General features: G+C 30.5%; 2 protein-coding genes across 2 annotated transcripts; one reads left to right on the top strand and one right to left on the bottom strand.

Annotated features, from left to right (window-relative positions):
• Positions 1-3,830: 3,830 nt before the first annotated feature.
• On the bottom strand, positions 3,831-4,862 carry LOC145035157 (uncharacterized). The gene has a single exon (XM_078983750.1). It carries the CDS (start codon positions 4,860-4,862, stop codon positions 3,831-3,833), a length of 1,032 nt encoding a protein of 343 aa, XP_078839876.1.
• Positions 4,863-12,862: 8,000 nt separating this feature from the next.
• Positions 12,863-15,535, top strand: LOC145034319 (short-chain dehydrogenase/reductase 1-like). The gene is made up of 5 exons (XM_078982710.1): positions 12,863-13,306; positions 13,418-13,661; positions 13,739-13,813; positions 13,922-14,110; positions 15,010-15,535. Exons 1-5 carry the CDS (start codon positions 13,284-13,286, stop codon positions 15,385-15,387), a joined length of 909 nt encoding a protein of 302 aa, XP_078838836.1. The 5' UTR covers positions 12,863-13,283; the 3' UTR covers positions 15,388-15,535.
• Positions 15,536-19,673: the final 4,138 nt, after the last annotated feature.

Raw genomic sequence — 19,673 nt, 5'->3', positions numbered from 1 at the left:
TCCTAAGAGTTGAAAATAACTCTTACACATTTGACATTAGGAAATGTTGTCATTCAATTATTTACAACACTCCCCCTTGGATGACATCATTTCAAATTAGAGTTCAACCTTGAAGTACTGCCTCATTAAAAACCTTGCTAAAGAAAACCCAGTGGGAAAAAACTTTAGCGAAGGGAAAAAGAGTGCAGTGTATAGTTTACTCCCCCTTATTTAGACATCTGTCACATTATATTCTATGCACATGTCGCATTCCGATGCCATGGACATGTTTCCTGAATATTGCAGTAGGAAGTGCCTTCGTAAAAAGGTCTGCTGCATTGTTACTGGATTGAACATATTTGATTTCAACTTGATGGTTCTTTATAAGCTCTTGAGTGTACTCAAAAAACTTTGGAGGTATATGTTTTGTCCTGTCACTCTTGATATATCCTTCTTTCATTTGAGCGACACATGCTGAGTTATCTTCATATATTAAAGTTGGACATATATCCTTTTCAAGTCCACATGAAGTTAAAACTAGTTGTATCATTGATCTTAACCATGTACATTCTCTACTAGCTTCATTTAGTGCAATTACTTCAGCATGATTTGAGGATGTGGCAACAAGTGTTTGCTTTTGAGAACGCCAGGAAATTGCAGTACCTCCATTCATGAATACGTATCCAGTTTGAGATCTAGCTTTATGAGGATCGGACAAATAACCTGCATCTGCATAACCAATCAAACCTTGTTTTGAATCGTTAGGGTAAAATAACCCTAAATCACTAGTTCCTCGAAGGTATCGAAAAATATGTTTGATTCCATTCCAATGTCTTTTTGTTGGGGCTGAACTAAATCTTGCTAGCAAGTTTACTGCAAAAGAAATGCCAGGTCTAGTACAATTGGTAAGATACATAAGAGCTCCAATTGCATTTAGATATAGCACTTCTGAACCAAGGACTTCTTCATTTTCTTCGCATGGACGAAATGGATCCTTGTCAATATTTAATGATCTAACAACCATTGGAGTGCTTAAAGGATTTGCATTGTCCATATTGAAACGTTTCAAGACTCTTTCTGTGTAATTTGATTGATGCACAAGTATTCCGTTAGGCATATGTTCAATCTGTAAACCAAGACAATATTTGGTTTTTCCAAGATCTTTCATTTCAAATTCTTTCTTTAAAAGTTCAATCACTTCAAGGATTTCTTTATTCGTTCCAATGATGTTCAGATCATCAACATAGACTGCTATGATCACATATCCAGATGTTGTTTTCTTAATAAATACACATGGACAAATAGTGTTATTTTTATAACCTTTACTTGTCAAATAATCTCTTAAACGATTGTACCACATGCGCCCAGATTGCTTTAAACCATACAAAGATCTTTGTAATTTTATAGAATACATTTCTTTGGGTTTTGTACTTAACGCTTCAGGCATTTTAAATCCTTCAGGGATTTTCATATAGATATCACTATCAAGTGATCCATACAGGTAAGCTGTAACAACATCCATAAGACGCATCTCTAAATTTTTAGATACTGCCAAGCTGATTAAATATCGGAAAGTGGTTGCATCCATTACTGGTGAATAAGTTTCTTCATAATCAATTTCAGGTCTTTGAGAGAAACCTTGAGCAACAAGCCTGGCCTTGTATCTTACAATTTCGTCTTTCTCATTTCTTTTTCGTACGAAGATCCATCTATATCCTAATGGTTTCACAACTTCAGGTGTGAGGATAATGTTCCCAAAAACCTTTCTCTTGTTAAGAGAATTTAATTCAACTTGCATAGCTTCCTTCCATTTAGCCCAATCATTTATTCTTTGACATTCACTGACAGATTGTGGTTCAGGATCATCATTCATAATATCACATGCAGCTAAATAAGAAAATATTGCATTTATACTGTCAGTTTCATTTTGGTCACATATTCTATTTGGCTGACCATAATTTTGTGCATCATCCTCTTTTCCTGGGGGAATTTGAATAATTCGTGTTTCTCCAAGAACACTTTCCTCATGATCTAGTGCATTTTCTGCTCCTCTTCTTTTTCGTGGGTTCTTATCCTTAGAACCAAATGGCCTTCCACGCTTCAGGCGTGTTTTAGACTCTTGAGTGACTTTATCATCAGATTGTCCATGTGGAATGTCAATTCGAGCTGGAACATTGACAGCGGGTATATAGGATTTAGTCACCCTTTTTGTGTCAGTAAATGCATCAGGTAATTGATTTGCCATTTCTTGGAAATGCATTATCTTTTGAACTTCTATATCACATTGCCTTGTGCGAGGGTCAAGATATGATAAAGAAGGCTCATGCCATGACACATCCTTTTCCATGATCTTCTTTTCTCCACCTAATGATGGGAAATTTGCCTCATCAAATTGACAATCTGCTAGGCGTGCTGTGAAAACATCACCTGTTAATGGTTCAAGATATCTTATAATAGAGACTGACTCATAACCAACATATATTCCCAACCTTCTTTGAGGACCCATTTTTGTTCGTTGAGGTGGTGCAATAGGGACATATACTGCACACCCAAAAATTCTCAAATGGGATATATTTGGTTCTTGACCGAAATCAAGTTGTAGTGGAGAATATACATGGTATGAACTTGGTCTTATGCGTATCAATGATCCAGCATGTAAGATTGCATGGCCCCAAACAGACACAGGAAGTTTGGTTCTCATTATCAATGGTCTAGCTATTAGCTGGAGACGTTTAATCAGTGATTCAGCTAAACCATTTTGTGTGTGTACATGAGCAACTGGATGCTCAACAATAATTCCAACAGACATACAATAGTCATTCAATGCTTGTGAAGTAAATTCACCAGCATTATCCAGTCTCACTCTTTTGATAGTATAATCAGGGAAATGTGCCCTTAATTTAATAATTTGGGCAAGAAGCTTTGCAAATGCCATATTACGAGTTGATAATAGGCAAACATGAGACCATTTACTGGATGCATCTATTAAGACCATAAAGTATCTAAATGGTCCAGATGGAGGGTGAATCGGTCCACATATATCACCTTGAATTCTTTCTAGAAATCTAGGTGACTCCCTTTCAACTTTCATTGGAGAGTGTTTTATAATTAACTTTCCAAGGGAACAAGATATACATGGTTTTATGCTATTGGACTGAGGGAACTTTTGGTCCTTCAATGGATGCCCATGTGTATTCTCAATTATCCTTCGCATCATTGTTAATCCTGGGTGGCCCAACCTGTCGTGCCATAAACTAAATGTCCCAAGATCACAATGTTTTCCTTCGATTACCATATTTGATTCAATCATATGTATATATGTAGACCGGAATCAAGTGTTGGTAGTTTTTCAAGCACATGACTTTTGTCTATAATATACATATATTTCTTATTTTCAATGGTCACAGTCTTTGTGTCATATCCTTTGAAATATATGTCATTGAAACTTAATAAGTTTCTATTAGACTTTGGAGAAAATAAGGCATTTTCTATACAAAAGTTTGTACCATTTGGTAAAATAAAATGGGCTTTCCCGGTTCCCTCTATCAAGTCTGCAGGACCTGATATTGTATGTATAATTGTTTTTGTTGGTACTAATTTTGAAAAATATTTCTTTGATTTCAGAATAGTATGTGTACTACCACTATCTGCTATACAAAGATCTCCAATCTTTTCTTGGTGTTGTGCTCCAGTTGGACTCATATTAAACTTCACATATGAAAGGAATAATAAGTAAATAAACATAATCATAATTATTATTAAAAGAAAGTTCATTTATTGAAGGAAAGGCATTACATGCAAAATAAACGAAGGAAAAACAGTTTTACTAGCACAATAATAGATTTTTTTTTTTAGTTAATGTCTTCCATGTCATTGCAGAAATCGGCAACATTTAGCGGAGTGAATTCAACATTATCAATGAGGTTTGCTTCTTTTCCTTTTCCTTTAATGGACTCTTGATAAAGTTGACAAAGATGTGCAGGTGTGCGATAGGTCCTTGACCAATGGCCTGTGCTACCACATCTATAACATGAACCATCAGATTTTTGTGATGTCCCAGTGTCATGCCTTGCCACTTTGGCCTTATCTTGTGTGTGGACATTGTTTCTTTGTGAATGTTGGTAATTATTCCTTTTCTGGCCACGACCACGACTATTACCTTGTCCACGACCAGAATTATGGTTCTGATTATGGCTTTGGTTTCGATTAAAGTAGCCACGACCTCGTCCTCGACCACGCCCTCGTCCACGTGTATTGTTTCGATGACTATCAATATTTGTAGCATTTGCTTCAGGAAGTGCTATTGATCCTGTTGGACGAGATTCATGGTTTTTCATCAAAAGTTCATTGTTTTGCTCTGCAACGAGCAGACATGCATTCAGTTCATAATATCTTGTGAACTTTTGCATCCGATATTGTTGCATCGAGGTAATGTTTGTTGCATGAAATGTGGAGTAAGTTTTCTCCAACATATCTTCATCAGTAACTTCTTGTCCACAATATTTGAGTTGTGAACATATTCTGAACAAAGCTGAGTTGTATTCATTTACTTTCTTGAAGTCTTGAAACCTTAGTGTTCTCCATTCATCTCTAGCATTTGGAAGTATAACTTCCTTTTGATGATCAAATCTTTCTTTCAAAAGATTCCAGAGAATACTTGGATCAGTAACATCAAGATATTCAAATCTTAACATTTCATCAATATGCTTACGAAGAAAAACTTGTGCTTTTGCTTTGTCTTGTACCAAGCAATTATTAAATTCATTTATAGCATTTGAGATTCCCATGGACTCAAGATGCATTTTTACATCTATCATCCATGGCACATAGTTTTTCCCGCTAACTTCAAGTGCTGCAAACTCGAGCTTTGCAATGTTGGACATAATGTAACTATAAATTTTAAACAAAATAAAAATTAAAATCCATTTATTTCAATAAATATTACACAAAAAAGAAGCGGTAAAGCTAACATTGCATACAAGCCTAAAAGTAGATGAAATTCCATATTATCTTCGATGTTAAAGATTGGGATAAAAAGTAATATGACTATTATAGTCATGATTATCACAAACGGGTGAATCATCATGAAGCTTGATTTCTTGAAATTGATTTGTTTGATAGAAGAAAGAAATATTTATTGTGGGTAAAATAAGCAGGGTAAATATGTTTATTTATAGTAAAAAAAATATAGCCGTTGTTTTTACTGTTTATAACCGTTGCATATATATATATATATATATATATATATATATATATATATATATATATATATATATATATATATATATATATATATATATCCGTTTTGTATATTTATAAATCATTTAATAAGATTTATAACTAATACATAACTTTGCTTTGTATAATTTTACTAATTAGATGCATTAATAAATATTAGTAAATCTTAAAATAAAATTATGAAGAGTAAAAAATAAACATTGACATGTATAAATAAATATAATTTAAATGTTAGTATGCATAAAGAAAAGTCAGTTGCATAATATAAATGTTAGTATGCATAATTAAAAGTTAGTTGCATAATGTAAATGTTAGTATGCATAAATAAAAGTTAGTTGCATAATGTAAATGTTAGTATGCATAAAAAAAATTAGAATACATAAAGAAATGTTAGTATAAGAAATAAAAATCGTTAGTAGTCCATAATGTATAAGTTTTATTAATTCATTAGTATTATTATTATTTTAATATGATGAGGGTTTTTATAATTAATAATGTTTTTACTAAGTAATACATACCTTGATTAAGATAGATGTGATTTCCACTTCTAAATAACCTTTGTTTGAGCTTTCGTGCTGATAACGTGTTATAAATTTGATGTAATTAAAACAAGATTAGTAAAACTAAACTAAGAACCTTTAAGAAAGAAGAAAGAAGAAAGGAAGGAGAGAATTTGATAACTTATATAAAGTATTCAAATTGGTGTATCTTTTACATATGTGATAGTGCTATTTATACTAGTTAATCACTAGACATAATTAATGAGTTCTTACACATATTTGACATATTTATCCTAAGAGTTGAAAATAACTCTTACACATTTGACATTAGGAAATGTTGTCATTCAATTATTTACAACAATATATATATATATATATATATATATATATATATATATATATATATATATATATATATATATATATATATATAACAACCAATAAATCATTAAGGGCTCAAAAATGTGTTTGAACCTTAAAATGAAAGTAAATAGAACTCTAAAAGATAAGATCCGGGAAAGTTTAGACAAATGTTTTATTTTAGACTACTTGTGAATTTATAATTTTTGTTATGGATACGATTCTGCAAGTTGGTTTTAGTTTTGGAACATTCATTCTAACCCGATAGTTTTGGGCCGAGAGTATTCCATCCCGATGATGATTGGATTTGTAGTATGTTAGCATTCCAACCTGATAGTTGTGGGCCTGGGGTATTCCATCTCGATGGATGATTGGACCCATAGTATGATGTTTGACATTATATGTGTATTGTTGTGTGTATGGGTATTTTGGGGGTAACTCACTAAGCTTTCGAGCTTACAGTTTCAGTTTATTGTTTTAGGTTCAGCAGATGGCCGCAAGAAGGCGAATGCGTGACCGTACACTTCCTCGATTGATGATTATGATTTATGGGAACTCTGATGTTTAAACTATTTTGAAAACAAATTGTAATGACTGAATGGTTTTAAATGATTTAAAAAGTTTTAAATTTGCTCGAATTTTATGGATGTTATTATGGTTGTCATCTATACTCTGCTAGATGACGAGGCATCGCTTGGGTCATCGCTTTTCACTATCTTTTATCACTCATATATCATCACCCATCATTCATCTCATCTTTCATCGCTCATCATTCATCTCATCTTTAATCTACCCATCTTTTACTCATCATAATTATAGGTATAAAATACATATATAGTTTAAAACATGTATATTTTTATTCATCCAACATACATATCCGGAACACAAATAATATGCACATATAGCACGTAATTTATATTAAATATTTCATATTTATGTGTGTAAGATGAAAGTAACTATACGATCACTTGTTAAAGTGATAATTCCAAACTCGAACAATGCTTCGCTTCTTAACAATATAATTTCCTTCGATGAAATCTAGTATTATTACCACTAGATTTTAGTATAATATTTACTGTGACTAGTTATTAGTCTTAGCATTATTATTATTATATAAACATTTAAACAATATTTTTCAACCATTATGTACAAACATGGGTCAGACATAAAACATCGGAGGGCATGACCATTTTGGCATATAGCACATCTGAAATCCAACAACCCTATGCGGTTCTTTAAACCAGATTCTCCGTACCGCGAGTAGTTAAAAATATATTATAACGACACTTATATAAGTCATAATAATAGCAAAAATATTTATTATAAGTTCATAATAACAATACTAATTTTAAATATAAGCTATATTTAAAATATGATAAACATAACTTACTTACAAGACGGATTTAGCTAGGAGTCGGGCTCTGTATGGGCAAAACATCGTCGCTGAATCTTTCTAAGACAGATTCTTACAGTGCTTCAACGCTCACCTTACTATACTAAAACTACAGAAAGAGAAGTCGAATCACGAGGGACCGAAATGTTCGGGGGATAAGAAGAGAAAGACTTTTGAATCAAGAGAATGATGCATGAGATATGAGAGCCTAAAAACTCTTATTTATAGTAATTGAATTTTCAAAAATCACCATCTATATTTACTTAAATGACTAAACACCCTTTTATAATCTTTACTATATTATTAAACATATTGCCCATTTCTTGAAAATTAAGAGGTATACCTCTTATAACACCATGTACAATTCTATTAAGCTTACAATGTAAGCGTATACACATGCGTATCATCGTAACTTACGGTCTTATCTTGTCCTTTGTTAGATGTTGGAAAACCCTAATATCTTCCCCCAACCGTCATTTCTCCCAGATCTCTCCCGTCTTCTTCCTTACTCTCTTCAATAGCCTCGGTTACCACCAACCTCCTAACACTGCCATTACCTTCACTGGCATCTACCACTCGCTTCTACCTTATGTCGAGATGAGAAACCCTAACTCTATCTCGTTGCCACCATCAACGCCACCATCGCACATCGGAAACTCTAACCCCAAATTGGCTCAATCTTCATGGTACGTATCCCCCTCCATTCAAAATACTTGTAAGTATTTTTAGAATTTCCTATTTCTCAGTTCGTGAGATCTCTTTTTCTCCCACTCTCTATATCTCTTTCTCCCATGATTCCTCTCTTTTTCTTACTCAGAGAATTGCCAGGTATACATTTTTCTTACTTTGACAAGAAGCCTATTAATAACCCTAAACGGCGCAATAACATTTGTTTGTTCCATAAATTTCTTGGATTCGACAGCAAGTTCTACATGTTGGTGAATCTTCATCTTCCTGATTTTTAATTCCTTTCTATCTAACCTTTCTTTTTGAATTTCTTGGATGATTTTCCTTTGTTTCCAAAATCAAAAGAGGTTGACATCTACGCGTTTTTCTCTTTAACGAAATTAGGATTTGTTCTCTCTGCCGCTTTTCATTTATCTGTTTTTTTGCATATTTGGCTAGGAGGGCTTTTTTAAGTGGTTGGAATAGTGAAATTTCATTACTATAATTGGTGATCCCCCAAAAGTAGATTGGTATATTGAAATGTCGACAAGTACCTAATGGTGCTTTCTTACCCCTGATGACGTTATTCATACTTGGGTTGTGATAAGTTTGGAGTTCTGTAATTCAATGTTTATGGACAACCTTTTTACTGTTTTCACAAATGTTTAATAATTCCATTTCATGGAGTAACCTTATGATGTTCTTGATGGATAGGTTGTATTTTTAAGAATCTCGATTCTTCTGCATTAACGTGATATAATATAGTGATTTTTTTCTTCTATTCAATAATTAAAATTTTCTAGGTTGTATTTTTTAGTAACTACCGACCTTAATCTTTTCATTTTCTTTGTTTTTGCAGTCAAAGATGCATGCGAAATTGGTCAATCTGTTCATTGCTAACATTTATTTTGCATTCTATCTTGCTTTTAAACTTTTCATTGACTTAGTTGTATTGGTTTTTGTGTTTTTCAATCATGTATAGATGAATTTTTAGTTTTTGTTGAAGTTGTTACAAGAGCAGGGTTGTGGCCGGATAAAAGTATAAAGATTGGTTTAAAGGTGTTGAATAATCATCTAATGTGAGGGACATTATTATTTTAAACGCATATTAAAAACGATGTTTTTGTCCTCCAAATAGGTGCTACTTACTGATCTGGAATATGGTTTTGGAGAACCACATGCAAGCATTTTATCACAAAGAGAAGACAAAGGTATGCAATCATTTCTTTGTGTAATTGACCACGATCTTCTAATATATCTGTTGTTATATTGCCATGGTTCACAAGTATTTTCCAGACAAGTAATTCTCCATTTTATAAAATGGCTACATGTCTAGAAATTTACTCTCAAATGAATAAGTAGTACACAATAATCTTTTGGTGATTGATATGTGCCTACTTCAGCCTCAAAATGTTGTGGTGGTGTGTTCGTTTGGTGTTTTTTTTTTCCATATTTGTATCTCTTGTACAATTAATGTCAATGTATGATCTTTTGTTTGTTTTCCTTTTTGACAGTGCTAGAAGAAATAAAAGAATACGTAGGGGGCATTATTTTTCTGAAACTCAGGTTAAATTTTTTGAAGTTTCTATGAGCAAAAGAAGGGCACCGCACCATGCCGTATTTTCTTTGCTGAAGTGTAAAAGACGGGTTTGTAACTACCTAAAAGTTAAATCTTGTGGCTGTAATTTTGTTTGCTTTCGGAGTTACAAAAATAAAAATAAAAAAATAATGTCATGTATGAAATCTATATATAGATTTAGATTACAAATACTTTATAACCCCACTTTGGGACTCCATAAATCCTTTTTAAATGCTCATTGTGGGGGAATTTTCTCTGGAAATCGTATCAGGGGCTGAGTTTGCCCGCTTTGCAGAGCTCAAACCTGGGGTGCGTATTTAAAAGTATGCGTTTAGCTGTTTCAAAAAAAAAATTAATTTATTAATTTATAAGATCTATTCTAAGATATTGACGGATTAATATAACTTTTTTCGTTTGCATGATTTGTAATATATTTAACTCATGAGTTTCCTTTTTAATAGTTTTTCTATGGGGAGATTTAATTTTAATTTTAGATATATTTATTGATTTTTTATTAATATAACAATATTTTTTTATCAAAAAATGTTGTGAACCTTTGATTAGCATTGATGCATATATAAAAGTTATACAATCTGAAAGGCAAAATATATATATATATATAAATAGATTTGTCAACAAACTATGTTTTTTGTAAATATGATAATTATACAAAAATAATTTATTCGACTCCAACTAAAAGGAAACAAAGCGTTGAGAAAAATATTAATCTTGTATGCAATGACGAAAGTTGAACAATATGAGTGAACTAGATTAGCTCAAATACCACATTAAACCAAAAAATGTGATTTCAAACCTAAAAAGCTAACGAAAAAAGATTGATAGAACTGAGCTTCAAGGAAACCCGATCGAAAAATAAGACAAGTCAGAATCGCTTTTTTCGTATGACCGATTTTATGTAGCATTATCTAGAAAGATATTATGTGCCAATGCATATGAGTGAACTCTCACGAACATTTAAATATCAGCGAAGTCTATACATAAAATGTGATGTATAAAGAAGTGTTGCACGATTAATAATACACAATCAATCACGTGTTCATATATACATTTGTAAAGAATCACAATTTTTTATTTTTAATTCTTATTGATTTCATTTATACTAGCACGACTATTATTCATACTTGTTTATATGTAATAAAATATTTGCGTAAAAGAATTAATCGGCTGTAGAAATTAATTTGAGTAAAAACTATTTGCACCCGTCGCTTGGCGCGGGTAAACGGCTAGTACTATTTAAATTAGATTTACTTATATTTGTACTAAACTAATGTTGAAAGTACTCAACACTAGGCTTATAACGACTGCATCGTCGATACATTTCTCTCTCTCTCTCTCTCTCTCTCTTTCTCTCTCTCTCTCTCTCTATATATATATATATATATATATATATATATATATATATATATATATATATATATATATATATATATATATATATATATGATTTACACTTTATTTTAATACATAAATGTGCTATTATAAAATATAAATCATTCATACGAACTCCATTTTTTTACGTTCTTTATATCCATGCGTAGTTATCGACGAGATTTACAACTTTTGTTTAGACTCTGCCGGCTAATATTGAATTTATATTTTTTTCTAAATTTTTATAATATTAAATGATTTTGCTAAAATCATAATCTCTCGTACGGACTTCATTTTTGGCTCTTTTTCTCAAAAAAAATATTTTAAGGAATACTAAGATTTTCTTTTTGATCGCATTAGCTAAAAATCAATCATTTTCTTCGTAGTTTTTTACTTCATGCATTCGTTGTGCACGACTAAATTTTATATCTTTTAAAAATCATATATCTAATTCATACGGAGTTGGATCTCTATGAAATTTATATTTTCAGGATCGGGGAGACGTGTACTTTCTATATATATATATATATATATATATATATATATATATATATATATATATATATATATATATATATATATATATGTTATTGCACACTTATTTTTACGATTTACAGACGATTCGGCTGATTTTTCCTCTTTATATTATAATAATCATGAAGTACATAATATTCACATAATTCTTATTTATTACGTGATATATGTTACAATTGTTGACCATAACTATTACTTTGGTTAAGATTATTTATTTTATATAATAAAAAAATCATTTTTAATGTTTATTATTGACTAGCCAGAATCCGTAGGTGTTACAACAATGGACATGGTGATTTAAGTGTCTAAAAGATATATTTGATAATGAAAGGTGTTACACAAAAAGTATAAGCTAGATAACGACAAATAAATAGTTCACACTAACACTCTCAATGCTACAACACTCAAGCACACTCTAACAGTGGAATGTAACCCACTATTTATTGAGGTGCTAACAAGTCTCTCTCTCTCTCTCTCTCTCATGTCACATAAGGCTCGAATCCCACGTGTGCAAGTGAGTCTTCTCAAATCAAGCCTTCGCTAGTCATCTAATAGAGAACTTTGTACCCAATATCCTAGTTACGAGTGTCATTCAACCACTTTTCAAGCTTTAGCTCGTTTTGCACTGAGAGTGAATCTTTCAAATTAAGCTGAAAGAAGACCAAGACGATCTTTTTGAGCAACATAGCCCATCTTTTGAAAAAAATTCCATAAAATTGTTCTACTGCAACCATCCGGGAAATTTGCAACATAAAAGTTGGTTGCTATTCCGTTCATATCCTTTTTGTTGCCTCTACCGAAAGTCTTCCATAGTGTTTTCTTCTTTCTATAATAGTCTATCCCCGATCATTTGTGAGTCTAACGACTCTTCGGTTCCTCTCTCTTTATCTTTTTTTTTTTTTTTTTTTACTTTTGACGGACATTCCTCAACTTTTAAGTAAAAATAAGAATCAATAATATTATTTAGATTTTTAAGTTTAAAAGTGAAAAATCATATAACATAATAAATAAATAAAAATAGAAATAAAATATAAATTTGATTTTTTTTTTTTTCAAAACGGTAAATCTAACTTAATTCTAAAGTAAGTATACAGAATCCCTACTTCAAATAGGAAGGGCACACGGAATGCAGTCAGAAATAAATACATTTTAATCAAGTCAAAAATGTGACTACTCACCTTTGGGTAGAAATAAATACAAGAGGTGACGTTCAGAAATTCTCTTTGCCTTCCGTTTGTGGTGCCCAACCGCACACCCACATGTTTGCACAAATTTGGGTAGTTTCACCGTGCATGTGGATTGTGGTCAGAGAACTACGTGTCTACACTCTACACTGTATTATTCAATCGAGAAAGAAAAAAAGAAAAAAAAGAACTGGGGTTGATAACTTGATCAGTTGATTCTATATATTTAAAAGATCTCTCATCTTCTTCCTCAGATAATTTTTTCCTTCTCCGATCAAATATCCGGTGAACCAGTCTCGTGGATAAAACTTTTTTCATATGTTCATCGTCATATTTCTTGGTATACATCCGATACAAAAACAAGTGTGGATTTGAATTCAAAATTTTAATTCGAGTCATACCAGATAAACTTCAATCCCTTGAGTAAACTTAATTAGTCGAGTATTTGCAGATCAAAATCCATGGAGAAAATCAATTCAAAAAGGTATAAATATCGATCATATACTCATCGAAATACTTCTTAATTGTTTACTACTTGTATTTAATATAAATGGAACTTTGATATTTGTTTGTTTGTTATTTGCTATGATTTCAGAGTTGCAGTTGTCACCGGAGGAAACAAAGGTATTGGACTTGAGATTTGCCGTCAATTGGCCTCAAACGGCGTTACCGTCGTAGTAACTGCTAGAAACGAGAATCGAGGTATTAAAGCTATCGAAAATCTCAAAGTTTCTGGCCTTAACGATGTCGTTTTTCATCAACTTGACGTGAAAGATCCGATGAGTGTTGGTCGGTTGGCCAAATTCGTCGAATCTCAATTCAAAAAGCTCGATATCTTGGTGAGAGAAAACAAACGTTTTCTTCTGTCATTTATATCATATCAAATTAGATTAAAATTTCAGTTGTGTTAATTTAGGTCAACAATGCAGCTGAAAGTGGAATAATCGTGAAGTATGACGAATTTAGGGTCTTCAAAGATGGAGCAGGATATGTAAGTCATATTGATCGATCATTTATACAAGTTATATTGTATTGTATTGTGTTGATTTTACTACAAATATTAAAACTGGCGTGTATTTGATTTGTATGTTTTGATTAGGAACAAGTGGTTGACGAAAACGCACATCTTTTAACTGGGATTTTGGAACAACCTTCCGATTTGGGAGAAGATTGTATCAAAACAAATTACTATGGAACTAAAGGAGTAACCGAAGCGTTTCTTCCGCTTCTTCATCTCTCTGATTCACCAAGAATAGTCAACGTTTCTTCTAATTATGGAGAACTACATGTAAGCAATTCACAACCAATAATACTAAGAATGAAAAGTCTAATTATGGAAAACTACATGTAAATCACAACCAATAATAGTAAGAACGAAAATTTGCACTCTTAGATAAAGTTTCCAAATATTGAGATCTGCTACATGTAAGCAATTCACAACCACTATTAAAAATTCATTTGTAATAGTATATTTCTAATTTCTTCACACCCTTGTTTTTATATTAAAATTTCATCTTGTACCCTTCTTTTGTTTGTTTCCTAGAAATACATAATAAAACCCGAATATTAGTTTTAATTATTTCTATCATTAAAAACTATTAATTGAAATCTTTATAACGAAGACCAATATTAAATATGTTTTTTTTGTTTAAATTAAAACAATTTATTTTTAATTTTATTTAAATGAGACTGATGTTTTTATATTTTTGGTTTTATTAGAATATTTTGTTTTATTTTATGATATTATATAGAATATATATTAGATTAATAAATAAAACAGTAAAATCTATTTATAATTATTTCAAAAGCTCATGGATAGTGAAAATATATTTATAAGAAGTAAATGTTTATATGTTCGTCAGCTCGTGATATATGACATAACAAATTTCGATGTTGTAGTAATATGATTATGGACCACTAAAAAGAGGTCCATTTTTTAAGATGCTCTAACTGACTAAATTTTTCAAAAGTATATGATTTTATAATAAATAAAAAATAAAAATATAATGTTATAAATTAGATAGGTTATTATTAATTTTGTTTTGAATTGAACTATAATATCGTACTAGAATGAAATGAATCGAAGAAGGTATAATACACAACTTAATGGAAGTATGTATCATTACTTTCGTATTTAGCTTTAAAATAAATTTAACATGATACGTCTTATTTTTCTTTACTTTTTAGTGGATCCACAATGAGAAGGTGAGAGCAGAGTTTCAAGATATTGAAAATCTTACTGAAGATAGAATTGATGAGATCATCGAATGGTTTTTGAGGGACTTGAAAGACAATAAGTTATCGGAAAACGGTTGGCCTTTAACGGTTGCCGCTTATAAAGTTTCAAAAGCTGCGATTAATGGTTACACAAGGCTTTTAGCAAGAAAGTTTGGTAATATTCTTATGAATTGTGTTCATCCAGGTTATGTGATTACTGATATCACATCTCATACGGGGCACTTGACCCCAGAAGAAGGTGCTAGAGCTCCGGTCATGGTTGCTTTGTTGCCGGATGATGGTCCTTCTGGAGTCTATTTCAATCAAATGAATATATCCTCATTTTGATAATATGAAATGTTTCTAAGAAGTTGATGAAATTTGGTGTTTTCTATTAATAAATCTAGAAATAATATGAATGATTGGGTTTTAAATGTTGCAATCTATAACTGTATTAAACTATAATGTTGGGTATAATAAGTATTTGTGTTTGGTATATTTTAATTTAATTTAATTTTACAAAACTATTTTGTCGGTAATTAATTTGGGTTTTTGGTATGCTTTTAGTTTATTTATATTTTAAAAAATAAAGTTCAATATACTTTTTCAATTAGGCCATGAAGTTCATAATTTTCTTGCAAATTTAACCAAGTGATTTGTTTCAAGTATTTTATATTTTTAACTTGTTTACTAGACAAAAAGTTAACGTGGCTTCTATATTTGATCCTGATTGGCAAACATTTGATTTGAGTTAAATTGAACTCTTATGTAGGTCTTTACCCATTTTACCTAATTTTTTTTTAATTTTCTTCTTTCAGAACATCATGATTTTTTACAATGCCTTCTCAATGTCGTCATGAGGTTCGTCATTCAAGAGTGGTGTAACTAACACGATGAAGGTTGTCCATAATAAAATCTCTCCTAGAGGAAACCATCATTCGAGAGTGGTGTAACTAACACGATGAAGGTTGTCCATAATAAAATCTCTCCTAGAGGAAACCATCATTGTTTTGTTTACACCACTCTCGAATCATGGGATGATAAACCACTGGATCGATCTTGAGAAGGCATTGCACACAATCGTGTTGCTTTGAAAGAAGATTTTTTTTTTTAAGGAAAGTGAGTATATTTTTATGTAACAATTTAATTTAACTAAAATGTTTATCAACTATGATTATATTTGGAAGGTATATCTGCTTTTTTCCTGATCAGCAACTAAGAAATCTGAAACATTTGAAACAAACCGGTCGCTTGGTTAAATTTGCAACAAAATTATAAACTTAATAACTTTATTATGAAAAAAATACAATATCAAAATCAAAATTTTATGTAAAATTAATGTTTTTATGTAATTTTCTCATATAACAATAAAAACTAATAACAAAATAAAACCATAAAATAAAAATTATCAAACCCTAAATTGAATTTTGAATATGTTTTATAAACGATATATTTTTTTAAACTATGAATATAATATTTTGATTTTTGAATATGTTTTATAAAAGATACATTTTTTTTAAATATCTACAATTTAGAATAGAGAAAAATTGAATTTGTCAATGTATAATTTTATTTTTTGATTAAATTTTATATATTTGACTGTAAAAATGAAAATGTATGTGTTCATAAGTATTACTAGAGAAAGATGTGAAATAATTGTGTTCTATTAAATGACTTTTGGCAAAAACATTTATTGAATTATGATTTTTTAAAACGTGTTTATAAAAAAAATCAATAAGTCAACAAGTTAAAAATTATTGGTTAACTTTTATATGTAAAATAACATAAAAATGATTTATTTATGTATGATTTTCCAAAAAACCATGTTTTTTTAACTTATTGAAACCTTCATTTTTCACCCTCACCAAAAAGTCATTCCAAAATAAATTTTCAACAAGCCAAATATCTTTTTAACTGATTTTCTTTTTGAAAAAGTCAATATGTTAATTAGTCAATTTAAGAAGTAATCCCAAACACTCATAATATTTGTTAAATAATATTTGTTAAAGACTTTGCATCTTAAATTAGAGGTTGCACGTATTAATACGGACATTGTTGATTTTTACTAAATTGGTAATGCTAATTTTTAACTACTAACTTATCGTTTAAAAAAAAAAGTAACCGACTTAATCAATACTTTTTGTAATTAACTTTTATTTATATATTTTATAATAAAAAATAATGACATTTGCTTTAGACTAGATGGTATGGGAATTGCTCGTGCTCGTTATACGGACGTGGCACGCCTTAATGACGTCTTGATAGGGGGAACACCCCCCCCCCCATTCGTTTTTGCTCGTTGAGGGTGGAATTCGTTGGTGTCACGACCGGGTGAAACACATAGATTTCAAACGTTTCTTTGGCAAAGGTTCGTTTATAAAATAAAAAAAATAAAAAAATAACTATTAAAAACAAATCATTTACCCTATAAAAACCTACCATTTTATAAATTTTTTCAAACAATTATCTTCAAAAATATATATATGGACCCTTTCGACTCATCCGATGATTCAGATATCATTACTTCAAAAGAATATTTTGTTTGAATAGAAATGTGTTCATATGGATCGTCAACGCCTTGGAAAGCCGTTATCGATTCTTTACTATACGTTTATACAAAATAAATAAAACTCTAGTACATGTTTCTTTAATTGTACAACATATGCAATATATTTTTAAAATGTAGTTAATTTATGTTTAGGTATGAATTTTTTTCAGTTGAGATATGATGTTAGAGGTAGACGAGGGTTTACAACGTTGTAGAAATGTGTTGCGGCCATTCTTTTAATGGCTATGGGGGAGTCACTCTACACCATGAACGACTATATGAGAATGTCTGAAAGAACCGCAAGAGAGAGTTTGGATACATTGTCAAGGGTTGTTGTTGAAACATTTGGAGACGTGTATTTGCGGAAACCTTTGTTGCATGATTTGCAAGAATTGTATGCGGCGCGTGAAGAACGCAATGGGTTTCCAGGAATGATCGGAAGCATTGATTGCACACACTGGAAATGGATAACTTGTCTGGTAGCTAGGAAAGGGCAATACAAAAGTGGTCATCACGGATCACCTTCGTTGGTTTTAGAGGCTGTTGCTTCTCAAGATTTATGGATTTGACATGCATTTTTTTGGGGTTGCGGGTTCCAACAACGACGTCAACATTCTTGATCATTCATTAATATTCGACGATCTTTTGAATGGAAAGGCCCCGGATGCTCTTTTCACGGTGAATGGAAACGAATAAAAACATGGGTATTACCTTACAAATGGAATATATCCTTGGTATTACACATTCGTGAAGGCATTCCGCCACTCGGTTGAAGAACAAGACAATTTTTTTAAGAAAAGACAAGAAGGAGCACTTAAGGATGTGGATCGTGCTTTTGGAGTGCTGAAGGCGCAGTGACATATAGTTGAACATGTAGCACGACCATTGCATTTAAAAACTCTACGATATATCATGTATGCATGTATCATAATGCATAACATGGTAATAGAAGATAAAGGGCGAAATATTGCACACTATATCCCAACGGAGCCAGGATACGCTCAGTTTCAACCAGGAACATCAAAGTATTTGCATCGAGTTGTTGACATTCAGGACACACATAAACACGGACAACTTCGAGGGGACTTGACGGATTATATCTTCTATGGTAACAATAAAAATAACGAATAGAGTTTAGTTTTAAAAAAAATATTTTTGTAACGAATAGCGTTGTATTTTTTTTTTTTTAATTTGAATGTTATGTGTAATTTAATTTCTATGTTAATTTTAATCTTTAAAATTTTTTTTTATTATATGTTATTTATCATTTTTAAAAATTATGTTTTATTTATTATGTTATATTTAAAAAATATTTGTCTAAATTAAAAAAAAAAATCGAAAAAAAATAAAATAAATTATAAAGTGGATAAAAAGTTGGTGTTCTAACAAGATGCAATATGGTGACCATTTTCCCACTTGGTATTATAACACCATTGGTGATGTGTAATGTAAGGTGACACCAAAATGATGTTACATCTAGTTACTCACACCTAATACTCTTAGATTGTCACAATTTAATTAAAAATATAATTTTTCATTATATTAAAATCAAAGATCACATTTTTTTTATTTTGTCTTAATTTTATTTTTATTTCAGTTTTTTAGTATTTTACTACCATTTATTACTTTAATATTTTATTTATTATTTATTTTTTAATTATTTATGACAAAGTAACATTTAACATATTTTCAATGCGATTGACGTATCCATTATTTTTTTGTTTCCAAAAATTTTATATGGAATTTTATCTATGAAATTAGAGACTCTCTACATTTTATATTATACTTGCATTTCTTTTTTATATACAATGTTATAACTCGTAGGAATCACGGTTACAAAATTAATTAATCTTTTATAGAAAAACTAATAATTGATAATTAGTTAGTTATGTAAAATTATAATCATAGATTCAAATGAATATATATATATATATATATATATATATATATATATATATATATATATATATATATATATATATAATTTATTTTGAAAATAAATGTGCAAGAATTTTTTGTATGTAATTGAGTATATCTACAAAAAAAAAATGTAATCCAAGATTTTAATATTTATAAATTTAGTGGC

The sequence above is a fragment of the Lactuca saligna genome, chromosome 3, assembly GCF_052625555.1.
Source record: "Lactuca saligna cultivar CGN05327 chromosome 3, ASM5262555v1, whole genome shotgun sequence".
Lineage (NCBI taxonomy): Eukaryota > Viridiplantae > Streptophyta > Magnoliopsida > Asterales > Asteraceae > Lactuca > Lactuca saligna.
This window is presented reverse-complemented; position numbering and strand designations above follow the sequence as displayed.